Below are 25,095 nucleotides of genomic sequence, written 5' to 3'. Positions count from 1 at the left end.
ATGACTTAATAAGCCTAGATGATTTTCTATTTTTAACTAACTATAATTCTTGTGAATTATAGTTAGTTAAAAATAGAATTTTTAATTCTATTTTAATTAATGTGATTGATTGATTTACTTATTTATTTATTTATTTTAATTTTTTTAGTCTACCAACTGATATCCAGGCAGAATCAATTCCATTGATCCTAGGAGGAGGTGATGTACTTATGGTATGTTTACATTTAATAAGGTGGGTGGGGGAAACACATTCTGGAGCTGTGTGTGACGCTTAAGAATGGAATTGTTTTTAACAAATTAATTTTATTCATTCATTGACTTTGATAACACATGTACTTTGGTCAGTGTATTTTTTAGAAGCTGTGTGGATAGGCTTGGAGTGACTTTAGTTTTTACTGCAGGAATGGCAGGTGATAACATAAAGTATATATAACTTGGATGGCAAAACAACTTGCTGTACAATGGGAAATATACATTGAATCAGATTGGATTTTTTATCAAGTTAGTTTGTGCATTTGCTGGCACTGGTGGGTATGGAAGTTTATTAAGGGGAAATAAGTTAGAATTTTGGTTTTGTGAATACCAGTTGTATAACAAATTGAAATATAAATCTGTAGATTAGATACTCTTAAGGCACACTAATAATAGATTAAAACAATATGGGCTTCAATTGGGTAGTAGTAATGAGAAAGAAAAGGAGGACTGATGCTTCTTGAATTGGGAGATAAAGTTAGCTAGTCAAGTGTTACAAGATTTCTACATGGCATTATGTTAACTTTGATCTCTTTAATTCACAATTTGAACTGTAATTAATTTCCCTCCTATGTAGGCTGCAGAAACAGGAAGTGGAAAAACTGGTGTAAGTAATATATTTAAATTTCATTAAAATCTGAATTTTTAAAGTATTTGAACAGTAGCTCTTATTTTGAAATAATTAAAACAGTTTTCTCTAATATGTAAGAAACGGTAGTTTACCACTGTCTAGTTAGGGTTACTATTGTAATGAAACATCATGAACAAAAGCAACTTGGAAGGAAAAGGAAAGACACATATCCTAAATTATTGTCCACTGGGGAAAGCCAATGCAGAAACTCAAACTGGTGGAATCCTGGAGGCAGGAGCTGATGCAGAGGTCACAGAGGAGTGTTTTGTGCAGGCTTCCTTTCTTCCCCATGGCTTTTTAAAATAGCACCCAGGAGCACCAGTTTGGGTGGTACAATGAGCTGGGCCCTTCCCTAACTCTAAGAAAATGCCCTACCAGTTCCCTCTCCTCAGTAACTGTAGCTTATTCCAAGTTGACATAAAACTAGCCAGTACAACCATTGAGTAATAGATCTCTTGTTGGCAAACTGTGAAGGTTTGTAAAGAGTATGCTTTTAGGAATGTTGTTTAAGGAGGTCTTGCAGGAGGAGCTACATATTCTGTAATGTTTACAGGTTATTTCAGAATCCTCCTAAAATAGAAAGATTGCACGTAGAAAATGCATCCACTTTTGGCATAGACTAGGGAGGTCGTCTGAGTTGTAGTATTTTCCTGATCTGCTTTATGTTTATTTTGAAGGTCCTCAGTGCTTACATTCCAGGCCCACAGCTGGCTTCTGTCTCTCAGCTCTGGATTATTTGATTATTATCTAGGTTTAGGTAAATGAAATGGGAGCAGCCATCTGGACAATTTATAATGTACATGCATAGCCTTAACCTTATGTCACTCTCTGATGACTAACACAGGAAATGTTCCTTTGACAGGCGTTTAGTATTCCAGTTATCCAGATAGTGTATGAGACTCTGAAAGACCAACAGGAAGGAAAGAAAGGGAAAACAACTATTAAAACTGGTGCTTCAGGTAATATTTATGTTGACATTTTCTTTTCATAAGTTAGTCATTGTCTTGGTTTGAAAGTGAGTTTGGAATATGCATTCTATTGCACAAGAATGCAGCACAGCATTGCAGCATTGTGTCCTGAAACAGGGAAAACAAATGACATTAGAATTAGTGAACTGCCCACCCTAAAATATAAATAATGCTTTTATGGAGAAAAAAAATGGAGTTTACCTATAGTTGTTTTTGTACCTTTCTTAACCATACATAACTGTAAGGATGAATTGGTACATTGTGCAAAAGTACAGTGTGGTATTTGTCTTCCTTAAATGGAGGTCTATCTTTTTATTGGATTCTGATCCTAATAATCCATAATTACCATTATTATGAATAATCTCATGTTGATTGCTTATCTTTAAGTTATGATTTTTCCTTTCTCAGTTTCTTTATTCATCATCTTTGTTCCTGCTGTACTTTTAATACGATGTATTATGTATTTTGAAGTAACTTGTTTTATGTTACAAAGCAGAATTGAGATAAAATAGCAGGTTTCAGTTGCATGAATTTGCTGTAACAACTTTTTTTTCTCTATGAAAGTAATAATGACAAAGGATAGACTACTAATTTAGTAAATGGTTGTGTGGACAAAGAATGTTATTGGCCTAGTATAAAATAGTTTTGGAACTTTTGAGCTGTATGCCAACAAAAAGAATGCCTCTGAGCTTGCTAAGGAGAAGTAGGATGGTTCTAAAAGTCAATTCTAACAAGAAAACAGAAACCTAGGTTGGTAAACATGCAGAATAGGGACAGCTGGTGACCAAAGAAATGTGTGTAGCAGGACACAGCTTACACATATCTGCAGGGTCTCTTAACTTAAACATTTGCTGATGTTATGGATGAGCCAAGAAGGGAGAATCCTAAGGAACATATTTCTCCATTCTTCATATTATTTAAACCTGGTAGATAGCTCTTCTTCAGGTGTGATTTTGGATAGATGGACTAAAATTCCTGTAGTTACTGTAAGTTTTTATTATTTATGGGCTCTTAGGATATTTTAGAAAAGAAGCAATGCCAGTCCTATAAAAACAGGAAGAGAAATAAAAATGTGACTTGAGAATTTCATATAGAGGACAGGGTGATGAGGTCATTTATTTTCCTTATGATGAAGGTCAAGTTGTATAGTTCCCTAAATTTTATCAGTAGCAGAGATCAGTGTCCCATATATACCAAGTGCTCTGAAGCAGCTGGGGTGGGGACTGGGGAGTGGAGACAGGGAGGTGGGGACGGGATGGGGGGTTAGGTCTTACTCCCAAATGGGCCAGTGGCTATCATTGATTTCAGGTTTAGTTTTGCCTTTAATAAAAACAACTTTTATATACATATATGTGTGTGTGTGTGTGTGTGTGTGTGTGTGTGTGTGTGTGTGTACACATATGTATGTATATATATATATATACACACACACATACACACATGTGTGTGTGCATAATTCAAATAGTATGCAAAATTCTGTCAAAGGAATTAAGATAAAATATAAGCTTTTCTGTTTCTATAGAGTTGCATATTGCATATGTACATTGCATACATCTCACTTTTCTTATATTAATTTGTTTAGTGCTCAACAAGTGGCAGATGAACCCATATGATAGAGGGTCTGCTTTTGGTAAGTAGATAATAATTTGATCTATTCATTGATAAGTCAGAAAGTTAAAAAACGCACACAAATACCAAGAAATGTATGAATAAGTATTGTATGAAATTTAGTTACCGGAGGTTAGAACATGGTTACTGCAGATAAACAGTGTTGAGCTAGAAGTAGACAGCAGGATATAACGGAAATAACTCCTGGTGAGGTGACAAGTTAATGTGCACCGACAAATTCCTTCCCTGGAAAAAAGGAAGATTTGTTCAGTAAAAGACTCTGGCACCATTGAAGATCCATCTGGAGAAACAAAATATTGGCTTTTATATATAATAACTAGAAATAAATTTCACATGTACATGAGATTTAAATTATCCATGTGTGTTTGTGCATATAATATATAAAAACGTAAGTGTAGATGTTCATGTCTGATTTTGCAAGCATAATTCAGTAAAAGAAAAACTTTCCTAACCCAAAATAGAAGACATAGAAATTAGAAAAGAAAAGATGGAGTGTTCATTTTTGTTACTCTTTTATTATTTAATTAACACATTAATTGTATAAACTAGTAGGATTTGCTGTGGGAGTTCTATGTGTGCAGACATTGTGTTCTAATTATATTCCTCCATCTACCTTTCTTCTCTTTATCCCCTTCTTAAACTCCTATTCTCCTATCTCAGTATTTCCCAAGTGCTAGGCTTGTAGGCAGCTCCCTAGAGAACCTTTTTCAAAGTTTTATATTATTATCACATGAGTTAAAACTTAAAATTGTTGCAAAATGAGGTAAGATGTTGTATGAAGAGGTATTTTACAAATTTCTTTTTGACCAGGTACTGAATATGACTTTGAAACATGAATGGAACAGAATATACAGTTTCTTTCCAGTATAGACAAAAGCTAAATCTTCATTTACATGTAGCTTTGTGACTAGTGTAAAATGTAAAACTTTATCACTTAAATTCCCAACACTAGCCAGTAGCACACACTGGTTATTTGTTTGCTTCTCCCTAAACAGTCAGGACAGCAAGCTGTAAGGATTAGGTCCCATACCGTCCCCTAGTTCCCTGTTTGACAGCACTGGAGTAGGGCCTTTTGGATCAGTGTTGGCCACGAGGCTATCATTCAAGCAGCACCCTCTAGGGTCTGTGCTCATCTTTCCTGGATTTGTTGGAGTGAATTCTTGTCCTAATGGTGGCAGTATAGACCCTTTGCCAGCATAGCCAAGGAGATGTAGGGATAAAGAGGAGGAACTGCTGTCATCTTGGAGTCAGCAAGTCTTAAAGTTGAACATTCTAGCAGGTAATGACATTATTAGTGAGACTTAATGGCTTTTCCTGTACTAATGTGGGCTTCTGTGTGCTTGTTCTCCAATGCAGCAATTGGGTCAGATGGCCTGTGTTGTCAGAGCAGGGAAGTGAAGGAGTGGCATGGGTGCAGATCAACGAGAGGACTGCTGAAAGGTACATGGCCAGCGCTCATGGCTGTCTACTGTCACTGGGTTTCCTGAACAGTCGTAATGACACAGAAAGAGCCACAGTTCTTCTGTCACATACAAATGTAACTCAGAAATAGTGGGAAATTGGTACATGAGTCATATTATGCAGTTTGTGTAAATTTTACGGAATTTTACATTTACAGGGAAGCACTACTATGAAGTATCCTGTCATGACCAAGGGCTATGCAGAGTTGGGTGGTCCACCATGCAGGCTTCCTTAGACCTGGGTGAGTGTTTCTAAAATAATTGCTTTATAGTTATAGGGCGTTAGCTTATTATTTGGAAGACAAACTAATAGACTTCACTGTGATTTAATTTTATGGACACAAAAAGCATTTATTGGTACCTCACCTGGTTCTAGAAGAGAATTGAAATGAGTTACTGCTTGCTCCCTATTAGCACCTTCACCCCAAGTTCCGACAATGTGAAGAGACACCATGACCATGGCAAACCCCCCCCCCCCCCAACACACAGGATTTCTCTGTGTACTGTCCTGGAACTTGCTCTGTATATCAGACTGGCCTCAAACTCGTGGAGATATGCCTGCCTATGTTTCCTGAGTGCTGGGATTAAAGGTGTCGGCCACTACCTCCCAGCTGATATGGCAGTTTGTATAATGAGAACATTTAATTGGGACTGGCTTTCGGTGTCAGAGGTTTAGTTCATTATCATCATGGAGCAAACATGGTGCAGGAGAAGGAGCTGAAAGTTGTATATCTTGATCTGTAGGCAGCAGAAAGGAAACTGTGTGGCTCCTTTGGTGTAACTTAAGCATGGGAGACCTTAAAACCCTCTCCAACAGTGACCCCCACAGTGACGTACTTCCTCTAACACGGTCATACCTACTTCAACTAGACCACACCTCCTAATAGCACCACTCTATAGGGACCAAGCAGCAGACACATGAGTGTATGGGGCCATTCCTGTTCAGACCACCACATAGGGAGAATAAGATTATGAATGAAGTCAGGCTGAAGTTAGCATGTTTGAAACATACACTACTGCATAGTGCTTCAGATTATGAGTGTTAGTGACCAAAGCCAAGAGTGAGGCGGTGTCACCTGTGTCCATGCTATTGCACGTTTGTCCTAAATTGAAAATGCCCAGATAGAGCAGACCTCAGAACCACAAGGAGACTTAACTCTTGTGGCCTCCCACACTGCAGTTCTTTTAATTAAGCTCAAACCTGTAGTAAACTACGTTTTAAAATCTAGGTACTGACAAGTTTGGATTTGGCTTCGGTGGAACAGGAAAGAAGTCTCATAATAAACAGTTTGATAATTATGGAGAGGTAAGCTGTGGTGTTGTCTGTTTAAACAGTACTCATGAGTTTTCTTGCATTCTTGTTTACTTATGACATGACTAAAATGTGGAAGTGCTTCTTAAAGACAGGTATCTTCCAAAGATAGTTCTGATTTAGACTTGGGAAAAAAACATTTTAAGGCTAAATTAATAGATAGTAGTTAAAATTTTTATTAGCCCTTCCAAAGTACATTTTCTTTACCTCTTTTTGATTTTGGATCTTACTTCTGTGTTGTTATTTTTAGTTTTGATTATTTGTTACTCTGAGCCTAAATCCATAGCAGCAATCCTTAGTATCATACTGATTCAGGTATATCTACTATTAGACATGGTGTATACTCTTGTAAACTTTTGATGGTGTGTTTTTTAAGGCAAGATCTTACTTTGAAAACTAGGTTCCTGGAGATCCTTCTGCCTCAGCCTCCCCAGTGCTGGGTTTACAGGAGTTAGCTGCTGTGTCCCTCTGTGATAGTCATTTTTGATACCTCTGTACCATTTAGAGAAGTTCTTTTGAAATACCAGTGTCTGCTTTTGATTCTGCGGTCTGTGACTTGTTAACTTCATTTCTGATCTCACTTTCTGCTAATGACATTTCACTTTCTGGGTTTTTAGGAATTCACTATGCATGATACCATTGGATGTTACTTAGATATTGATAAAGGGCATGTGAAGTTCTCTAAGAATGGTAAGCCCTCTGGATCTTATTAAAGAAACTCTGTGATGTGTTTTTAAATTCTCTCATTCTCTTCAGTCCTCTCCCCTATCCAGCTGTCTTTAATTTCAGTGGTTATTTGTTGTGGGTTTGCTGTGTGCCATGTACAGTAGTAAGTGATAAAACCACAAGAGAAGATGGAGTAGGCAGAGGTCAGCTCTGGTATCTTCATACTGGTGAGGAGAGGCGTGCAGTGTTTACAGATAAAGTGTTAGGAGGTAGTGAGTGTGAAGGGAAGGGAAAGCAAGACATGGAGTGAACTGCTATTTGGGATACGTGCTTTCCGAAGGGTACTCAGAGAAGACATTAAAACAAGGTCATAATTGGGTGAGCTTGTGCTGAGAACTGGAGAGCATCTCAGGCGAGGGAAGAGCAAAGTGAAGGTTCGGGATGGAAGTGTCAACACTGTCTTAGTAACAGTGAAGAGATACATGTGTCATGTGCCCTGAAGTGTTAGCTGAGTGAGGTAGGCTGTAATGCAAGCTTTGCTTTTTATTCTGGGTAAGATGGAAACACTCTGGGGTTCCGAGCCCAGTAGTGCCATGTCTCTGTAACAGCCTTGGGCCAACTGTGTTGAAAACACTGGGAGATAGGAAGTTGGTTGAAATCACCTATGGAGTATGGGTATATAAACATCCAAGATCTGGTTTCCTATGGCTAAAATCTAGCTAATTAAGGAGAATCTATCAGAGACAAGAGAAGGAGAAAACGGGTGCATGGACTATGGCTACCCAAGGGAGGACAGTTTCCCAGAGGAGGGAGAGTCAGTTTGTGCCCAGTACTACTGAAGGAATTGTCAAGGGAGCAGGAGTGACATTTCACTATAGGATTTGGTACCTGATGGCTGTTTTGGTAGGACAAGGTGGTGGGTGAGCAGGAATCAGACCTGTAGAAAACCAGATGAAGAGACGGAAGGATATCCTAAAAATGAAAACTAGGGATTAAAAGGCATTAGGGAAAGGGAAAATAGAGCTGTCGAATCAAGGGAGGACTTTGTATGTCTGTAATGTAGAAGTGTGTGAGCCATTAGGTCTCTAGAGGCAGAGGTCTTATACATAGGGAATAATAAGGCGTGTAGACGGGGGAGGGAGCTACTAATGAAGTCAAAAGGTGACTAGGTTGGCTCTAGGCAGGCACTTTATCCATGGGTTCCTTAGGGAAGAGAGAATAAGAAGGCAGGCAGGTTGGGAGATTTTGTTGTGTACGTGGAAGATCTTCATTTTAGTTTCTCTGGCTTTGTTTATTTGTTTTAAAGGAAAAGATCTTGGTCTGGCATTTGAAATACCAGCACATATAAAAAACCAAGCCCTCTTCCCTGCCTGTGTTTTGAAGGTAATTAGAAGTTTTGCTGTAATCTGAACTGTTGACTTTTCATTATTTTCATTTTACTGGGCAGTTTGCCATTAGGTTAAACTTTATTTTTCTTTTATTCGATGCTAGAATGCTGAATTGAAATTTAACTTTGGTGAAGAAGAATTTAAGTTTCCACCAAAAGATGGTTTTGTTGCTCTTTCCAAGGCCCCAGATAGTTACATCGTCAAATCGCAGCACACAGGTATTTATTGCAGCAGAGAAGGTAGGGGTTTCTGGAATAGGGCCTGGAGAGAACCTAGTGAGAGGACTTCTCTTAGTGCGTCTCATTTGCCCCCTGTTCTGGTTTAATCAACCTCATTGTTTAACAGATTAATAAACTTCAGTTTGAAAACATAATTGATGAACTATTTTTGTGTCTATTAAGGCACTTTAGCTACCTCAGCCTTGATGGCAGTGATATGCTTGGATTCTGTGCTTATCAAATGCCATAGCAGCATGCTAAGTGCTTCCCATGGATTGTTAGTTTTCACTCAGCATTCTGAGGGAGAACTCGTTCTGAGGCCTGAAGAACAGGATGTACCTGGTCTTTGCTACTTGTGGGGTCTTTTTCCCATATGTACACCCCACCCCTGTTTCTCCCTTTAACACCAGATATGAGAAAAAGAAGGATAGAGTGGAGAGATCACTGAATCTAATTTCCTCAGTGACCAACAACTACCTACCCTTGGGGTACTCTGATTTATGTAGCCTCTGAAAAGTTCCCAGAATTCCAAATGTCACACAATCACAGAAATTATCTGCAGCTGGTAAAACCATGCCTCTGCTAGAGCACAAAGCAAATCATAGCCACTGAAGACCATAAGAAGCGGCCCCACGTTCCTACATCTGAGATTAAAATAAAAGCACATTATTATAATATTTCTGTGTTTTTAAAAGAAACCAAACTTCAGGAATTCTCACTACAATAAGGATGTGAAGTAACTTGGCCAAGGCTGCAGGGCAGATACCTGGTAGAACTGAATTTAGGTCTAGTTCAAAGCTTGACTTGAAGGCTCATACCATTTTCTATGTTACTGCCTGGTGTAGTTGGTCACCCAGTTGAAGTACATTTTTTGGCTTGTCACAAAGGAAGTCGATTATTTTTGCAACTGTATCAATCAGTTATACTCATCCCAACTAGGCTTAAAGAATCCCAAGTTATTTTAGGAATTTCATTTTTATTTTGGTAGATTGTCTTTTGTATTTTACAGTTATTACTTAAATTTTGATACTGGAACATTAGCACTTAAGTTTTACAACTGATGGCAGTTTTGGTGTGTTTTCCATGACCTGCAATCTTTCCTGTTCTTCTAAGGTAATGCACAGGTGTCACAAACAAAGTTTCTCCCTAATGCTCCAAAGGCTCTTATTGTGGAACCCTCCAGAGAGTTAGCTGAGCAAACCTTGAACAACGTCAAACAGTTTAAGAAGTATATCGATAATCCTAAATTGCGGTAAGCCTTCCTGTGCTCCAATGTTTGTTGTCTTTAAGTTTAAAGTATCCTGGAAGGATGCAGTAAAAGAAACAAGGAGCTGGTATACTACATAAAACTGTGACTTTGTAGTAACAGTGTTTTCATTCTAATTTTTTCTCTTTAATGAGCTGTGAATAACACTAAATAAAATTCTTTTATCTTCATTTTCTGTTTGTCCTTCCTGAAGACAACCCATTTGATCCTGCTTTGCCCCCATTCCTCTAGAAATGCTTTTTATATACAATGTATTTTAAGGTGGAATGTGGTTTTTGACTATGGTGGGGTGGCTGAGTGGATGAGGACTGACGCTCTCCCTCACTCTAAGCTAGCACTAGCCTCAGCGCAGTCTCTGGCTGTGGCGGTGAAGAGCTTTGCTTCCCACCATCTGTGTACTCACAGTACTGTGGCTCGTCCTGGTGACTTTCCACATGAAAAAAGTGGTGTACATCAAACTATAGAAGGGACTTTAATCTTTCTCCACTATTATCCTGCTATTGATTTCAGGGAGCTTCTCATAATTGGTGGTGTTGCAGCTCGGGATCAGCTCTCTGTTCTGGATAATGGGGTAAGTTGTATTTTTAACTTGAGAATAAGTTCTGTTTTGCTAATAAAAGTCAAAGGAGGGTAGAATTAGCACCAGGCCAGAGTATATTTGTTGGAAGATGCCATGTGGGCATACCTCCTCTTTAACCAGGGATAAAGAGCAGTAGTCCTTTTTAAATTCTTCATCTGAATTTCTGAGTTGTTTGTTTACCTTTGGCTTCTAGAGAATTTTCTTCTGGCCTTTCTGATTAAAACTCACTGTGTGTATTCATGTATGTATGCATGGTTACATGTAGTTTTGACTAAAACACAAACCAATGCTGAGTGCAAGTATGGAGATAAGTTAATGTTGGTGAGAGTAGAAGTCTCTGTAGCACTTGGAACGATGAGTAATATTGAGACGGTCTTTGAGCTCAGACACAAGCAGAAGTCTCACAGACTGCTTAGATGTGCAGTGTGTAGGACCAAAACTGGACCCTCTGGGGCCTGTATGTGGGACCCCATAAAGTTCGTTCTATAGGTATGAAGTGGACTTCTTACAAATCCCTCTTATTTCCTTTCCATAATATTTAATTGTGAAATCTAGACCATTTTATACTAAGTCAGGTTTCCTCCATATTTCCATCTGTGCCAAACTAAATTTAATGTTAAATGGACTATAAATTTGACTTGGCATAGTATGTTAAGAGCAAGGAGTCATAGTAATGTTATTGTTATAGTAATAATATAATGTTAATGTAGTAGTATTGTTAATGCTACTTTAAAATAGATAAATAATTTTACTCTATATGTTTTAGTATGGTTCCTTTTTTTTCTTAAGATTTATTTATTATATATAAGTACACTGTAACTGTCCTCAGACACACCAGAAGAGGGCATCAGATCTTATTACAGGTGGTTGTGAGCTAGAATTTGAACTCAGGACCTCTGGAAGAGCTGTCAGTGCTCTTAACTGCTGAGCCATTTCTCCAGCCATCCCCTTAGTGTGATTTTTGCTGTTTTTTGATTTTTTTTTTATTTTTTTTGGTGGTTAGTAAATTTGATAGGTTCATCCAAGACCTTTAGTTTTCAACTTCAAGTCAGTCTTCAAATAGTAGTATACCAGTATTTCATCCTATGTTTTCTAGCTGTAGAAGTTGTAGAGAGTTAGATGTGCTATCATCAGTCAAATGTTTTGGTTTGTAGGCTAGGGTGATGGCTTGCTCAGGAGTGTTTGCTGTGTGAGCATGAGTAGTCTCTAGCCTCAATATAAAATATAATAGCCAGACGGGAGGCTGGGAATGAGGTCCTGCTGGTAGAGTGCCTGTGTAGCACACGAGTCCCTGGGTTCAGTACTCAGCATTGCATCAGCAGTTTATTGAGGCACACACCTGGAGTCCGGTACTTGGGAAATAGGGGAAAGTATCATGGACAAAGTCATACATTGTGTCCTGAATTTATAATCCTAGAAAAGGAAGATCCCTGAGGCCCCATGGCCAGCCAGCCAGGCTGACTCAGTAAGAGACCTTGTCTATAAAATAAGGTGGGAAACAATGGAGGGAGACACCTGATGTCAGTCTCTGGTCTATGTGCATGTGTGCATACATGTAACACAGGTTCATGCACAGACAGGATGCTCACTGAGGGCAATGGCAAAGGAAAGGCAGTGCTAGTTCATTTCTTTCTTGGCAGTAGTCTTTGTTCTGTTCTGGTTTTAATGGAGTGCCTGTGTCCCTTTCCACTCCAAATTATTCACTGTCACCTCTCCATCCTCAGGTCAGCCATCACACTGCTGGAGTCCAGGTTAGCTTTGGAGGTAGAGAGTGGAGTTATTTTAGCTTGTAACCTCCAGGGGTACTGGATTATGTACCCTGTGCTGCTATACACTGCATAGAAATACAAACTTGTCTAGCAGCTTCTTTTCAAGCCTGTCATAACCTAGATCCGTTTTTATATCCCTTTGCCTCAGGAGGGAGGAAACTTAATCTGGGTAGAATTGTAATCCAAAGAGATGTTACACACAAGTCAGAGTGGAATTTTGTCCCTGTAATTGGCATATGTAGTAGAGTCCCAGTTCATTGAACAGGTTTTCCTTTCACATTTTACAGGTGTTCTGTGGCTTGAAGTCTGTAGTTACCAATCTCCCTCCCTGGGTTTAAACACAGAAGGGTTTCTTGCTTGAGTTCTTTGTGTCCGTCCTTGCAGGTGCTATACCGCTGCAGCCCATGCAAACATTTTCTTAGTCACACCTTCCAGGAACCGACATGAACTGGCCAAAGGATGAAAAAGTTACAGGTGGAACTTGTCTCTAAAGACTGAAAGTTGTTCCTAATCAACTTGTCCTGTAGAGGGAGGGAGAGTGCAAAGTGTATGAATTTTGTACTTGAAATTTCTTATGATCCAAAGTTAAACTTTCCATCATTTTAATCTGACCCTTAACATTTTTTTTTTAGATTTATTTCATTTGTATAAAGTGTTTTATTTCCATAAATGTATGTGTATCATGTACATGGCCAGCATATGTGGAAGTCAGAGGAGGGCATTCTGTCCTCCGGAACTGGAGTTATGATAGAGGTGGGCTGCTGCTTGGACCCTGGAAAACAAATCAAGTGCTTGGCAAATGCAACAAATGCTCTTAACTTGAGTCAACTTTCCAGCCCCATAGACCTTTTCCTATATGTAGACTCAGAGGTTGGATCTCAGCGTGTGTCTTACTAGTGCTGTATCTAAATGTCTGTACTTTAATCTGCTGATATAAAAATAGTAACAATAGTTGTGTTTACTTTAGTAGTCATGGGAAATGAAACCTTAAAGACATTTAGCATTGTATCTACTCACTATGAACATCTGACAAATACTATAATCATTTTCCAGCCAGTCTAAGCAGTTACTATTAAACTAATCAAAGACAGTGAGTATTTAGCATACCAGACATCCAGGGTTCTGTGTGTCTGAATTAGCAGGACTATGTTGTGGAGTAAAGATACTCCCCTCTTCCAAGTGAGAGATTGGGTGCTGGATGATATCACACAGTTAGTGGGGCTAAGATGGGAGGTCCTGCTTAATTCCAGAATTTGTGGAACTTGTCTGCCATTTTTCTTATAAAATACAAATTTTCTGTATTAGATTATGTTTAAAAGTTAAAGATATCCCAAATCAGTTGCCAAAGTGAGCATGTGATGTATAGCATTATCTAACCATAATGATGTGAATATCCTTTTGTTTGATGTAGAAAATGATATTTTGCTATTTTAAAGTAATTATATTAATTTTTTTGTTTGCCTTGGGTGTTGCTTATGGCTTTTCAGGTTGATATTGTCGTGGGAACTCCAGGAAGATTAGATGATTTGGTGTCAACCGGAAAGCTCAACTTGTCTCAAGTTAGATTCCTGGTTCTGGATGAAGCAGTAGGTTGAAAAGTGGAAAAACAATATAATGCTGCCTTAATCTCACTACCTAAATATCACACTTAAGAACATTTTCATTTGATAGACTTAATCTCACTACCTAAATATCATACTTAAGAACATTTTCATTTGATAGACTTATCTGTATAGTAAGTCAATCCTGAATAAAAAAATATTGAAAAAATTTCGTTTATATTGAACATATGTAGTTTTGTGATTTGTCCTAAATAACACAGTATGACAGTTATGCACTTTGCACAAAGGTATGACAAATCTAAGCATGATTTGTAGTTCAGCTCTGCACCAAGAACTTGAGCTTCTGAATTTAGGGATAGTTTTAGCAGAGGTCCTGACACTGAATAATTTTAGGGAGTTAAAATCAGACTTTTGAGGAATTTAGGCAAACTTTTATTTAAAAAAAAAATTATCTCAAAATATTTTAATTCTTTATTTGTTTTCTGTTACATGGACATGAATATGTCATGGTTTCTTTAATTACTCTCTGACTAGTGACATGAGTAGCTTGCTTTTTATTCCAAATAACTGCATATACATTATTTTTATACAACAAATTATTATTTTATGCTAGAGATGCAAATTGTGGACCATCTGGCAGGACATGAATGTGTTTGAGGCTTTTGAGATACCCTTTTAAATTATTCTCCAGATGGCTGGGTTAATAATTTCCCAGCACAGGAACTTTCTCAAGTTTTGAATTAAAATCATTACCTTAAGGATATGCTTTATAAACTGTTGTATTCATACTAAAATACTGGAGTATAGTTTAGGCTTATTTTTTATACTTTCTAATATTTTAGTCACAAGGAATCTAAGGTTGACTTTATAACTTGTCTTTAAGTATCCAGCAGAATATAATTATTTTGTAAATATAGGGATATGTATTTATGTTCATTCTTTTATCTTGTATCTTAAATTTGAAGATTAAAAGATTTTAATACTGATTAAAAACTCTTTTCTGCAGGATGGGCTTCTCTCTCAAGGTTATTCTGACTTTATTAACAGGATGCACAGCCAGATTCCTCAGATTACTTCTGATGGGAAAAGACTTCAGGTATCCAGTGACTAAGCAGCTCAAAAATACATGTAGACAGTTGTTACTCAGTACTGAAGGATCAAAGACTTTTGCTTTAATGTGTTGTGATTAAATTCATTGTGTATATTTTCTTGTTACTCAAGCACATACAAACATACAGCTGACAGTCTTGGGGCTGGTAATGGCGGTGTGCAGCACACCTTTAGTCCCAGCATTCAGGAGGCCGAGGCACTCGGTGGGTTCTTTGTGAGTTTGAGGCCCTCTTGGTCTACAAGATGAGTTCAGGACAAGCAGGGCTCTGTTATACAGAGAAATCCTGTTTTGGGGAAGGGGTGGGTGGCTTTTAGAAATAAGGGTAATTTCTTAGTTGTTACAGATAATCCTAAAATATTCTCAGCAGCTCTTTCTGCAGAGCCCTGGGTACAGAGTCTAGATGTCATTGCTGCTTATGCGAAGGGGAAGTAGCTTTGGCGATTGTCAGTCACCTTCCTAGTAATGATTCTGAAAACATTACCCTTGTCTCATCCTTCCATAGGAAGCATTTGAGAGGGAGAGACTTTTGAGAGAAAAGGATGAATAACAATTTGTAGCCTTTGATTTAAAACAAAAAACAAACAAACAAAAAAACTTCCTAGAGGGAGAGATAGCATGGTTTCTGTGTGACAGTGAGTGTCACGCTGTTAGTTACTACATGGAGGCAGGTATTAGATGTGTTTTAGGTTCCCTGACTACTATTCTGTGTTCACTTATCATCCATTGTTAGTGTGATTCTCAAAACAAATAACTGTCAAAAACTAGTGTGACAGAATGTGTTATAAAAGTTGATCTGAATGTGAGTTTTCCTGTCTCTAGGTGATTGTTTGCTCTGCTACTCTGCATTCCTTTGATGTAAAGAAACTGTCTGAGAAGATAATGCATTTTCCCACGTGGGTAGATTTGAAAGGAGAAGATTCTGTTCCTGATACTGTGCATCATGTCGTCGTCCCTGTGAACCCAAAAACTGACAAGCTCTGGGAAAGGCTGGGGAAGAACCACATTCGCACTGACGATGTACATGCAAAGGATAACACGAGACCTGGTGCCAACAGTCCCGGTAAGACGGGTGGAGCAGAATGTGTGATAGATCTTGGGAATGACTGCGTTGTTTCTGTGCCAAGTGTTCTCATGAAAGATGTGAGATACGACCTACAAAGTTAGAATGGGAAAAACAGAAGTAATAAGAATAATCACGAAATGGAGGAAGCCAATACCACTTAGCTTAGAGGAGCCGTATTGATCACTGAACTTAGATGTTAGTTATGTGGCCTCAAAATCATTAGTCTTCTGGATTATTGATTGTAGATGATAGAAAACCAGCAAAGTTGTCTAGAAACAAATTTATATTGACCCTGAAATTCCAGGAAAATAAAGATGAGGGATGCTGAGGGTTGGGGCATCTCTTTATTAAATGGTAAAAGACAAATTGTGGATTTCTGGGTTATTTTTATAATTGTTTTGACTTTTTTAGTATATGATTCGGGGCTTTAAACACATTTATATTATTCAACCTTAGTACTGTCTGCAGCACTTCTTGTTCTCAAACAGAAACTGTATGCTCATTGGTCAGTTCTGAAAAGCCTCACTGACTTTAGTCTCAGTGCAGTGAAGATAGCCCGTCAAACAATTTATTTCATGTCCATAACGTCTCAAAAATGTATGAAGACACAGTAGGATACGAGGTGCTAAAACCTAAGTGGGTGGATCTTAAACTGATTAGACTGCGTGTCAGACATCAGATGTCTCGAGCGGGTCCTTAGAAGAGGGCAGAGTACATTTACTTTTTGCTTGAATTCACTGAGCAGCTTGACATATACCCGAAAGGTGGGTTGACTGAAATATTGTTTCGAGTTCCTTAGAAATTGGTTTTATGTGTAACACCAGATTGACAAAATTCATACTCGCCTTCCCTTCCTGTTGAAGTAGAGCATCTGCTAGTTAAGCACAGACTGTTAGTTCATGGTTAGGGAATGCACTTCATAAAATACCAGCTTTTACTATGATGTCTTTGTAAAGCTTTTGCTTACTCTCTGCTACAGTTGGAGACCAGAGAACCTTTAGAAATAGGTTGAATTGAAAGTATGTATCAGCACAGAGGAGTAACAACAATAGCACTACTTCCCAGAAAAGAGGTTCTGGGAGCATGCCTGAGAATCTGCTAACCAGGTTTCCATTCTCTGGAGTGAAGTTAGATTGGTTAGACTTACATCAATTTGCTTAAGAAAGGTTAAGATAATCCAATAATTATGTCTTAAACATAAAGGGAAATTAATGGAGGACAGACGAATTATAACTAATGCTTGAGAGGAAAGCACCAAGTCTTAGTGTACGTGGCTTTTTTGTTAGTGCGTTTATATATTTGTGCTTCTTCTTAAAAGGTCACGGTTGTATGTCTGTGTGCGTGAATGTGTGAGTTTGTGTGTGTGAGAAAGGAAGAGACTGAGACCCAAAAATAGCATATTAGACATTGCTAGAACCAAATAAATGAAGCAGTGAACTAAGTATTTTACTCTCATACTATGTCTTGTCTATAGTATAGCAGGAATTCTTAGAGTCAAGACATGTGTCTGACTGATAATGTATGCCCATGACACTTCAAATTAACATTCTGATGCTTTTTCTGTTGCTATGGTAATCAAGAGATGTGGTCCGAAGCTATTAAAATACTGAAGGGAGAGTATGCTGTCCGAGCAATCAAGGAACACAAGATGGATCAAGCAATTATCTTCTGTAGAACCAAGATTGACTGTGATAACTTGGAGCAGTATTTTATGCAGCAAGGAGGAGGTGGGTCTGTCCTCATAGACTATGCCTCAGGTTGGGAGAAGCTAGAGCGCGCAGAGCTTAGAGCAGTGATGGCACACCGTAGTCTGTCTGTGTCTATGGATAGGCCCTGGGGTAAGCATGAGAACGCCTTCCACAGTGCTACAGTTGTCAGTAGCATGAACCTGAATCACAGGATTCTAATGCCATAGATCTAGATTACTGATTAATGCTAAGATCTAAAATGTAATGACTAAAATAGTAGAATGTGTATTTTCTAAACTGGTAAATAGGAGAGAGGGAATACAGGAAAAACCCTAAATAAAGAGAGAAGCCAGACATTGTGGTATACATCTGTAGTCCCAGCACTTGGGAGGCAGAGGTTAGAGGGTCCTGAAGTCACTAAGTCACATACCAAGTTTTAGTCAGCCTAAGCTGCATAATGAGATAGGATCTCAAAACCTAAGAGCTGGGGATATAGCTCAGTGGTAGAACTTAGCTGATTATGAATAAGACTCCTACTTCAATTTCTAGTCCTAGAGGAAAAAATGCATCTTAGGAACCTCAGAATAAGATCCATATTGTAAAAACCCTGAATATATTTAAGTGTCAGTGAACTGAAGTCTTCTGCTAGGTCACATAGAATTCTAATCTAGATGAGTGTTAGTATATGCTGTTAAAACAACATACCAAAACCTAAAGAAGATCTTGGGACTCATTTGCTGATTTGCAAGGTACACATTCTATTATGTTAATGTTGATACATTGAATTTAAATATTAAGCGTAACACACATAAGCACATATGGTGAAATACTAATCTAAAGATCTAATAATGGATGACGTAGACCTTAAATAAAAATATTAGTAGAAATAAAGGAGCACTATTGTGGTTGAAGTATTATGACCCAAACTTTGAAAATAAATAAAACATTCCACACTAAAATTAACTTGACCCACGGTCTATAAAGTATATACAGGCAGAATAGACATTAGAATGGAAATGGTGTAGTTTCACATTAATGTCTTTATGCTTATTCTTAATCGGTATGGAAATGTTTACTTTGTATTAAAAAGTGAAACACCAAGTTTGACAAGGCTGTGGAACATACCTAAGAATTCTTAATTTGTTGTTGAGAATATTAAGCAGTAAAGCCATCTTAGTTGAAGGGATATACATTCTTTCCTAAAGTTGGACAGTAAGATGTGGGTCCCATGGGTGTGGTGGGACTTTCTTCTAATCTCGGCTCCTTGGAAAGGTAATACAGAAGTTTGGTAGAATTTAGAATTCTCTTAAAAGCAAATCAGTGTTAATGTTTTATGGAGTGTGTGTGTGTTAGGGGAGGTGTGTGTGTCTGTGAGGATGTGTTCACATGCCTGTGGAGTTCAGAGCTGTCTTTCTTGATCACATTCCACTTTACTGTCTGAGACACTCACTGAACCTGGAGCTAATAGGTTCAGCTAGGCTTGCTGGCTAGTGAGGTCCAGGGTCCACCTGTCAGCCCCAGCACTGATAGAACCAAATGCTGGGGTTAAAAATGCCAACATGTACCCAGGTTTTACATGGGTGCTGAGAATCATGAGCTTACTTCAACCCGGAGCCGCCTCCCCCAGCCTTTCATGGAGTTGATTTTAATGGCACTTTGCCTGTTTCAGGAAGTTTGTTGCCCTCATCTGTGCCAAAATGAAGTATATTTTTATGGACATGTGGTTTTATAGTCTTTGACATAATGCATTTCAAGGTCACATATTAAAATATGCTTTTCCCTAGGACCTGATAAAAAAGGACACCAATTCTCATGTGTTTGTCTTCATGGTGACAGAAAGCCTCATGAGAGAAAGCAAAACTTGGAACGATTTAAGGTACAATGTACCTAGTTACCTGCATTTCCTTCTTAGAAAGGGGTTGATTATAGTGTTCCTTATGCCATTTAAGAGCATCAGAGCAGCTCTTGTCCTCACAACTTAAAGCATATTACCCCTTATCCATACATTAGTCAGAAATTAGTCATCTTTGACAGTCAGATAACGAATTTCATGTACTCTGTCAAGTAGTCCACTATTCCCCCGTGGTGTGCTCAATAAAGTATTCTTTGACTGACATGCATGCATGCATACATACATACATACATAAATGATTTTGTCAGGTAGAAATATGGGATTAGGTAAACCATGTTCATGAGTCTTTCTGAAAAGTGCACAAATACTTGTAGAGAATTTACATAACATGAAATGTAGATGATCATGAGTTTAGTAGTGTGGAAGCAGACATGCCTGCTTTTATAGTTGTTTGGCGTGCACTTTTCCAGGTGCTTGATTCTGACGGCCTTCTGAGCCCTTGGAGTGTGTTTTGTTGTTGGTTTTTTTTTTTATCATTTGGGAAAAAGTGGGACATGTCGGGGTTATATTAGTGTGTGCTTCTGTGCTGTGTATCACGCATGTTCTCTGGCTTTATTTCACCAAGTTCACTGCCTTTTGTCCTGGGTATTCTAATAGACCCAAAGTCTTTATGCAGCTCTCACCTCCAAATCTTAACTTTCTTCTGCACAAAGGCATCCAAAGGGCTAATTTGTATTTCCTTTGTAAACTCTAGGGGCTTATTTCTTACTCCCCCTTTTCTTTTTTAATGCTTATGGGTATGTTGTCTGCTCCATGTGTATTCAGTTCCCACAAAAGTCAGAAGAGGCTGTTGAATCCTCTAAAACCGACATTACAGATTGTTAGTGCTATATAGGTGTTAGGAATGGAACCCAGATCCTATGGAAGAACCACCAGTGCTCTTAACCACTCCCATGGGAAATAAACCATCTCCCCGTTCCCTAGATTTGTTTTAGTATAAGGATAAAGACAACACCTATGTTTCTGTATTCTGTTCTATTATGTATTTTTGGTGTTCCAAAGATATTTCTAAAGTTTAGCAGTGCCTTAATACACTGGTATAAGGAAAACAGTACAACCATTAATATCATGTCTCAGCAGATCATAGAGTAAAACTTAAAGGATTTGGTCTAGTGGATTATTATATCCAAACAGGTAATCCGAAAGTGCCATTTAACTTTCTTAGTGGAATGTTTGTTTTGATGTTTTATGCATTTACTGACAGACACTTTCTTGTCTTGGTTCTCTTAGAAAGGAGACGTAAGATTCTTGATTTGCACAGATGTAGCTGCTAGAGGAATTGATATCCATGGTGTTCCTTATGGTAAGAAGAAACTGTCTACTTACCACATTAACCTTACAAACAAATGACAGCTGGTAACCATTGTCCTCGTTTGCAGTTATAAATGTCACCCTGCCTGATGAGAAGCAGAACTATGTGCACCGGATTGGCAGAGTGGGACGAGCTGAAAGGTACGGCTCAAGTTCTTCCCCCTTTGAGCCCCTATGTTTCAGAAATCAGGTCTAATACAGGCTTTGAAATCTTTCAGGATGGGCCTGGCTATTTCCCTGGTGGCAACAGAGAAAGAAAAGGTAATCTTCGCGGTCTAACAGAGTTATTGTGAGTCACATTGTGATAACAGAAGTAAAAACAGTTTGATTTCCCCATTGAAGTTGGAATCAGTCACAAATGAAAATGAACATTTTATAGGATTTGTTCCTTCTGTATGGATGAGTAGGCAAATAATAGCATGTGGTTTACAAAGAAAGGAGCAAAATGTCAATATTCCTAATGGCCTTAATACAGTTTTGTCACTAAAAAACATTTAAATACGATGCCATAGAACACTTAGAGGGTGACAGTTTTACCAATATATATTCTTATGATTTGTAGAAAAACTTTTAAAAGGTTTCCTATGCATTTTTTCTCAAATTTATGTGCATACTTTGCCTATGTGCTTTATTTTTCTTTAAATATAAACAGACTTTTTAAAATATTAAATTTGATAGAACGTTCTCCAAAATTTACCCCTCTCCACACACACCTTTTTGTAGTACAGGCTGGCCTCCAGCTCAGTCATCCTTGCCTTAGCCTGAGTGCTGGGTTTACAGGCATGCACCACCACACCTGGCTGGGTGTGCCTCCCTGAGCACCAGGTTACGGTGTCAGTTTATGGGCTTGTTTGATTTGAGAATTTCTTTCTTTCACTCACATCCTTTTGTATTATTCCCAGAATAACCAAGATCTATTCAATGAGCCATTAAGTAATAGCCTTTGGATACAATGAATAATCTTTTTTTTTTTTTTTTTTTTAGTGTTTTAAGGAAATAAAATGTTTAAAAAGATGTAGAGTACAGTATTTAATTTCCATCTCTATAGTCATGTTTCTTCTCCCTTTAATGTAGGTTTGGTATCATGTATGCAGCAACCGTGGGAAGGGATGCTATAACACTAGACTCAAGGAAGATGGCGGCTGTACCATCTGGTACAATGAAATGCAGGTGAGACTGCCAGTACTCAGACTTGATTGAAATTGATAAACAGACTGCATTCATCTAGACACGTTACATCTCTACTTTATTTGTCAGTGATGAGAGTTAGGGTGATTGGCTAATAATTTTGTCAGGAAATTGTGACTCAGGAGCCACTTCCAGTGATCTAGCTCCCATTTGTATCAAGCATTCTGCTTGCCTAGTTTTATTAAATTCTATTGCAGTAAAACTCTTGCCAAAGTTTTATCCAAAATATTTTAATTTCCTCACTTTTTTTTTAGCTACTTTCTGAGATAGAAGAACACTTGAACTGTACCATTTCCCAGGTGGAGCCAGATATAAAGGTTCCGGTGGATGAATTTGATGGGAAAGTTACATATGGTCAGAAAAGGGCGGCTGGCGGTAAGTTTGCGAATGTTTCAGTGTGTTGTTTGGCTCCCTCCCTCCCCAGACTGCCCCCAGACTGGCCTCAAACTCAAGATCCTCCTGCCTCAGCCTTCTGAGTGCTGGGATTTTAGGCATCCACCAGCATGCGAGCTTAATGTCAGTTTATGAAGACCATGATTTTGTTTCATATGTTAACAGTATATTATTAGCATATTAATTATTCTCTACTAATTACTCTCCAGTGCTTTATTATTATTTGACGTCCAGCATTTTATTGCGTGATCTGTATGTGAATGAGGGGCAGCAAATTACCTGATCTGAAGTATTCATATCAAGAGTACCTGAACTTTTAATGAATTACTAGGAAATGAGAATGCATTATAGGTGATTTTGAACAGAGTCAAAAGTCTTTAATGTAAGTGATAACCTCGGTCAGTGTTCTCTTTGCCCAGAATGTTTCTGAATGCTTTTGACTCGGGTCATAACTAAGAGAGTAGGAAGTGTGGGCACTGAGGCAGCTAGTAATGAAGCTTGATTAGTAATTTATATTGAAATTCTTGATTTGATAACGTATCTGGTCGTAAGTTTTTACTGCGAGAAACAGTATTGGAAGTGGTGGAATTGAGCCCACGGCTTCCTGACAAGTGTGTCAAGCATGTCACTGACATTGCTCACGGTTTGTATATTCGTGCAGGTGGAAACTATAAAGGCCATGTGGATATCCTGGCACCTACCGTTCAAGAGTTGGCTGCCCTTGAAAAGGAAGCACAGACGTCTTTCCTACACCTGGGCTACCTTCCCAACCAGCTGTTCAGAACCTTCTGATTCCATGTAGGGCGGGGACACTGAAGTCTGTAGTCGTCACATGTTAGCATGCTGCTCCTGCAGCAGAGTTTATAGTGACCGATCCAGCACTGCTAACTCTCGCATGTCAGGAAACACGGATCTGAGCAGTGCTGCATAAAATGACAGCCTGATGAAAATAAATTTGACAACTATATTTTCATGAAGGCTTGTGTCTTCTTTTAAAGTTATATTAGTTTTTTTTTTCTTTTAAAAACACTGTGGGCTTGTGAAATATAGTTTATGGATGTACAAATGTGACCCAGTACCCATATGAAACCCAAATCGAATATCCTTTGAAATTTTTCACAGGAGTGATGCTAGGATGAAGAGATTTTCATTATGAAGCTGTAAAATGAAAGAAAAGCCAAGGTCTCCAAGGCAGAGGGGCTTTTTGGCTAATTTGGAAACTAGGAGGGTGCTTAGCAATTCAGTATAGATTGGCGACTAATGCTGGTGACAGGAAGGAGTCTCTGAGGTTTTTTTCAAGAACCTTTCTTTGAGTTGATTCACAGAAGAACAAAGTGACTTTGCCGTGTCTCTGTTCTAAAATCGGTTCATTTCTGTGCTTTGATTAAAATACCTCAAGGAGAAATTTCAAGACGTACACTTGAGTTGTTCTTTTGTGCTTTTGGACTCTTGAGCAACTAGTTTCAGGGATAGAGGTGTTCTCTACCTTAGAGATTCCCCAAGAGCATGTGAAACACTCCAGCAAAATCTCAAGGGAAACTCGGTGTAGAGACAGACATGCCGTAGTGGGAGTGCCACCGCTGATGCTCCCCTTGCAGAGCTTTGCACAAAGTGGTTTGACGGCGCCGGTGCTGGCCACTGACTTCTAACATCTTTAGAGATGTCCTAGAACAGCTGTCACATCTCTTGGCTGTGTGAGGACTGTTCTTTGCAGGTAGAAATGGGTGTTTACATGCAAAATAGCAAATACAACACTGAAGTTCAATACTAAACTTAGTACTGGTTAAATACTAAGAGCCAGAAAGAATCTACCTTGAACCTGTTGTTACAGGCTTGTTTTGTAGGAGTGAGAACTGGAGTCTGAGCCACAGGGCGGTAGGGCTGCAAACAGAGCTAGAATTCTTGGTTTCACTGTTTGCTCTCTGAACCACCTCTTACCACGACAGTGACATTCCCTGGGCAGCTAGGAGCAATACTGATGTACACCGAGTGACAACTGAGGAGTGGGTTCAGGTTGCTGTGTAATTTTGAGCTGTTGCAGGAGAGAGCTTCATGCAAAGGGACAGGAGTGGAGCTGATGTTCGTGTGTGGAGACCTGACCTGACCTGCTATCTCTTTTCCCACCTCCACACTAATGCTCTCCTAGTTTTGTGCCTGTTCAGTAAGCCTGTGAGTCGTTCAGTAAACCTGCTTGCCATTGATGACTGAGCCTAAGAAATACTGCTGCATCCTTTTTTTCTTTTAGAAATAGAAACTCCTGAGTCTTTTAGGCATCCCATCGGTGGCCTGTGAGTGAAAAGCATGGCTCTCAGTTCTGTGACCTCTGTCCTTCCCCTCACTAGGCCTGGACCATGGATGCAGTACTAGTGAGCCAGTAGATAGCATTAGTTCAGTGCGATACGTGGGAAAGGCAGAAAAGACTCGATAAGGGACCAGGCTGACCCTAGGAAATAGCTGGCCGCTCTCTGTGAATTGCCTGGTACAGTAACTGGATCTTATCTGAGCTGCTGCATGGTCAGATCTTGGTCACAGAGCTTTGGCAGCTGCCTCAGAACACCAGAGGCCCTGGAAAGGCTAGACCATGTTAAATATTAACTTGTAAATTAGTGTTTCTGACTCAACTTCCTTATTGTCTCTTGTTTTCGTTTTTGTTTTGTTTTTTTGTTTTTGTTTTTTTAATTCTACGGGAACTGAAAAACTACTCACAGGTCTGGATCATTCTTTCTA

At 38.7% G+C, this 25,095-nt stretch overlaps 1 protein-coding gene across 1 annotated transcript; it reads left to right on the top strand.

Annotated features, from left to right (window-relative positions):
* The first annotated feature begins 838 nt into the window (after nucleotides 1–838).
* On the top strand, nucleotides 839–23,695 carry DDX1 (DEAD-box helicase 1). Its single transcript, XM_080917266.1, has 22 exons — nucleotides 839–859; nucleotides 1,746–1,842; nucleotides 3,434–3,481; nucleotides 4,837–4,920; nucleotides 5,099–5,182; nucleotides 6,170–6,246; nucleotides 6,870–6,942; nucleotides 8,225–8,301; nucleotides 8,410–8,524; nucleotides 9,638–9,776; nucleotides 10,302–10,362; nucleotides 13,628–13,726; nucleotides 14,709–14,798; nucleotides 15,633–15,873; nucleotides 17,457–17,603; nucleotides 19,349–19,440; nucleotides 20,707–20,779; nucleotides 20,856–20,928; nucleotides 21,006–21,048; nucleotides 21,862–21,957; nucleotides 22,230–22,350; nucleotides 23,030–23,695. The coding sequence occupies exons 3-22, from the start codon at nucleotides 3,451–3,453 to the stop codon at nucleotides 23,158–23,160; spliced, it is 1,947 nt and encodes a 648-aa protein (XP_080773392.1). The 5' UTR covers nucleotides 839–859; nucleotides 1,746–1,842; nucleotides 3,434–3,450; the 3' UTR covers nucleotides 23,161–23,695.
* Nucleotides 23,696–25,095: the final 1,400 nt, after the last annotated feature.

Source organism: Micromys minutus (assembly GCF_963924665.1).
Source record: "Micromys minutus genome assembly, chromosome: 1".
In the NCBI taxonomy this organism is placed as follows: domain Eukaryota; kingdom Metazoa; phylum Chordata; class Mammalia; order Rodentia; family Muridae; genus Micromys; species Micromys minutus.
Note: the sequence above shows the minus strand (reverse complement) of the source record. Positions and strands in the feature narration are given on the sequence as shown.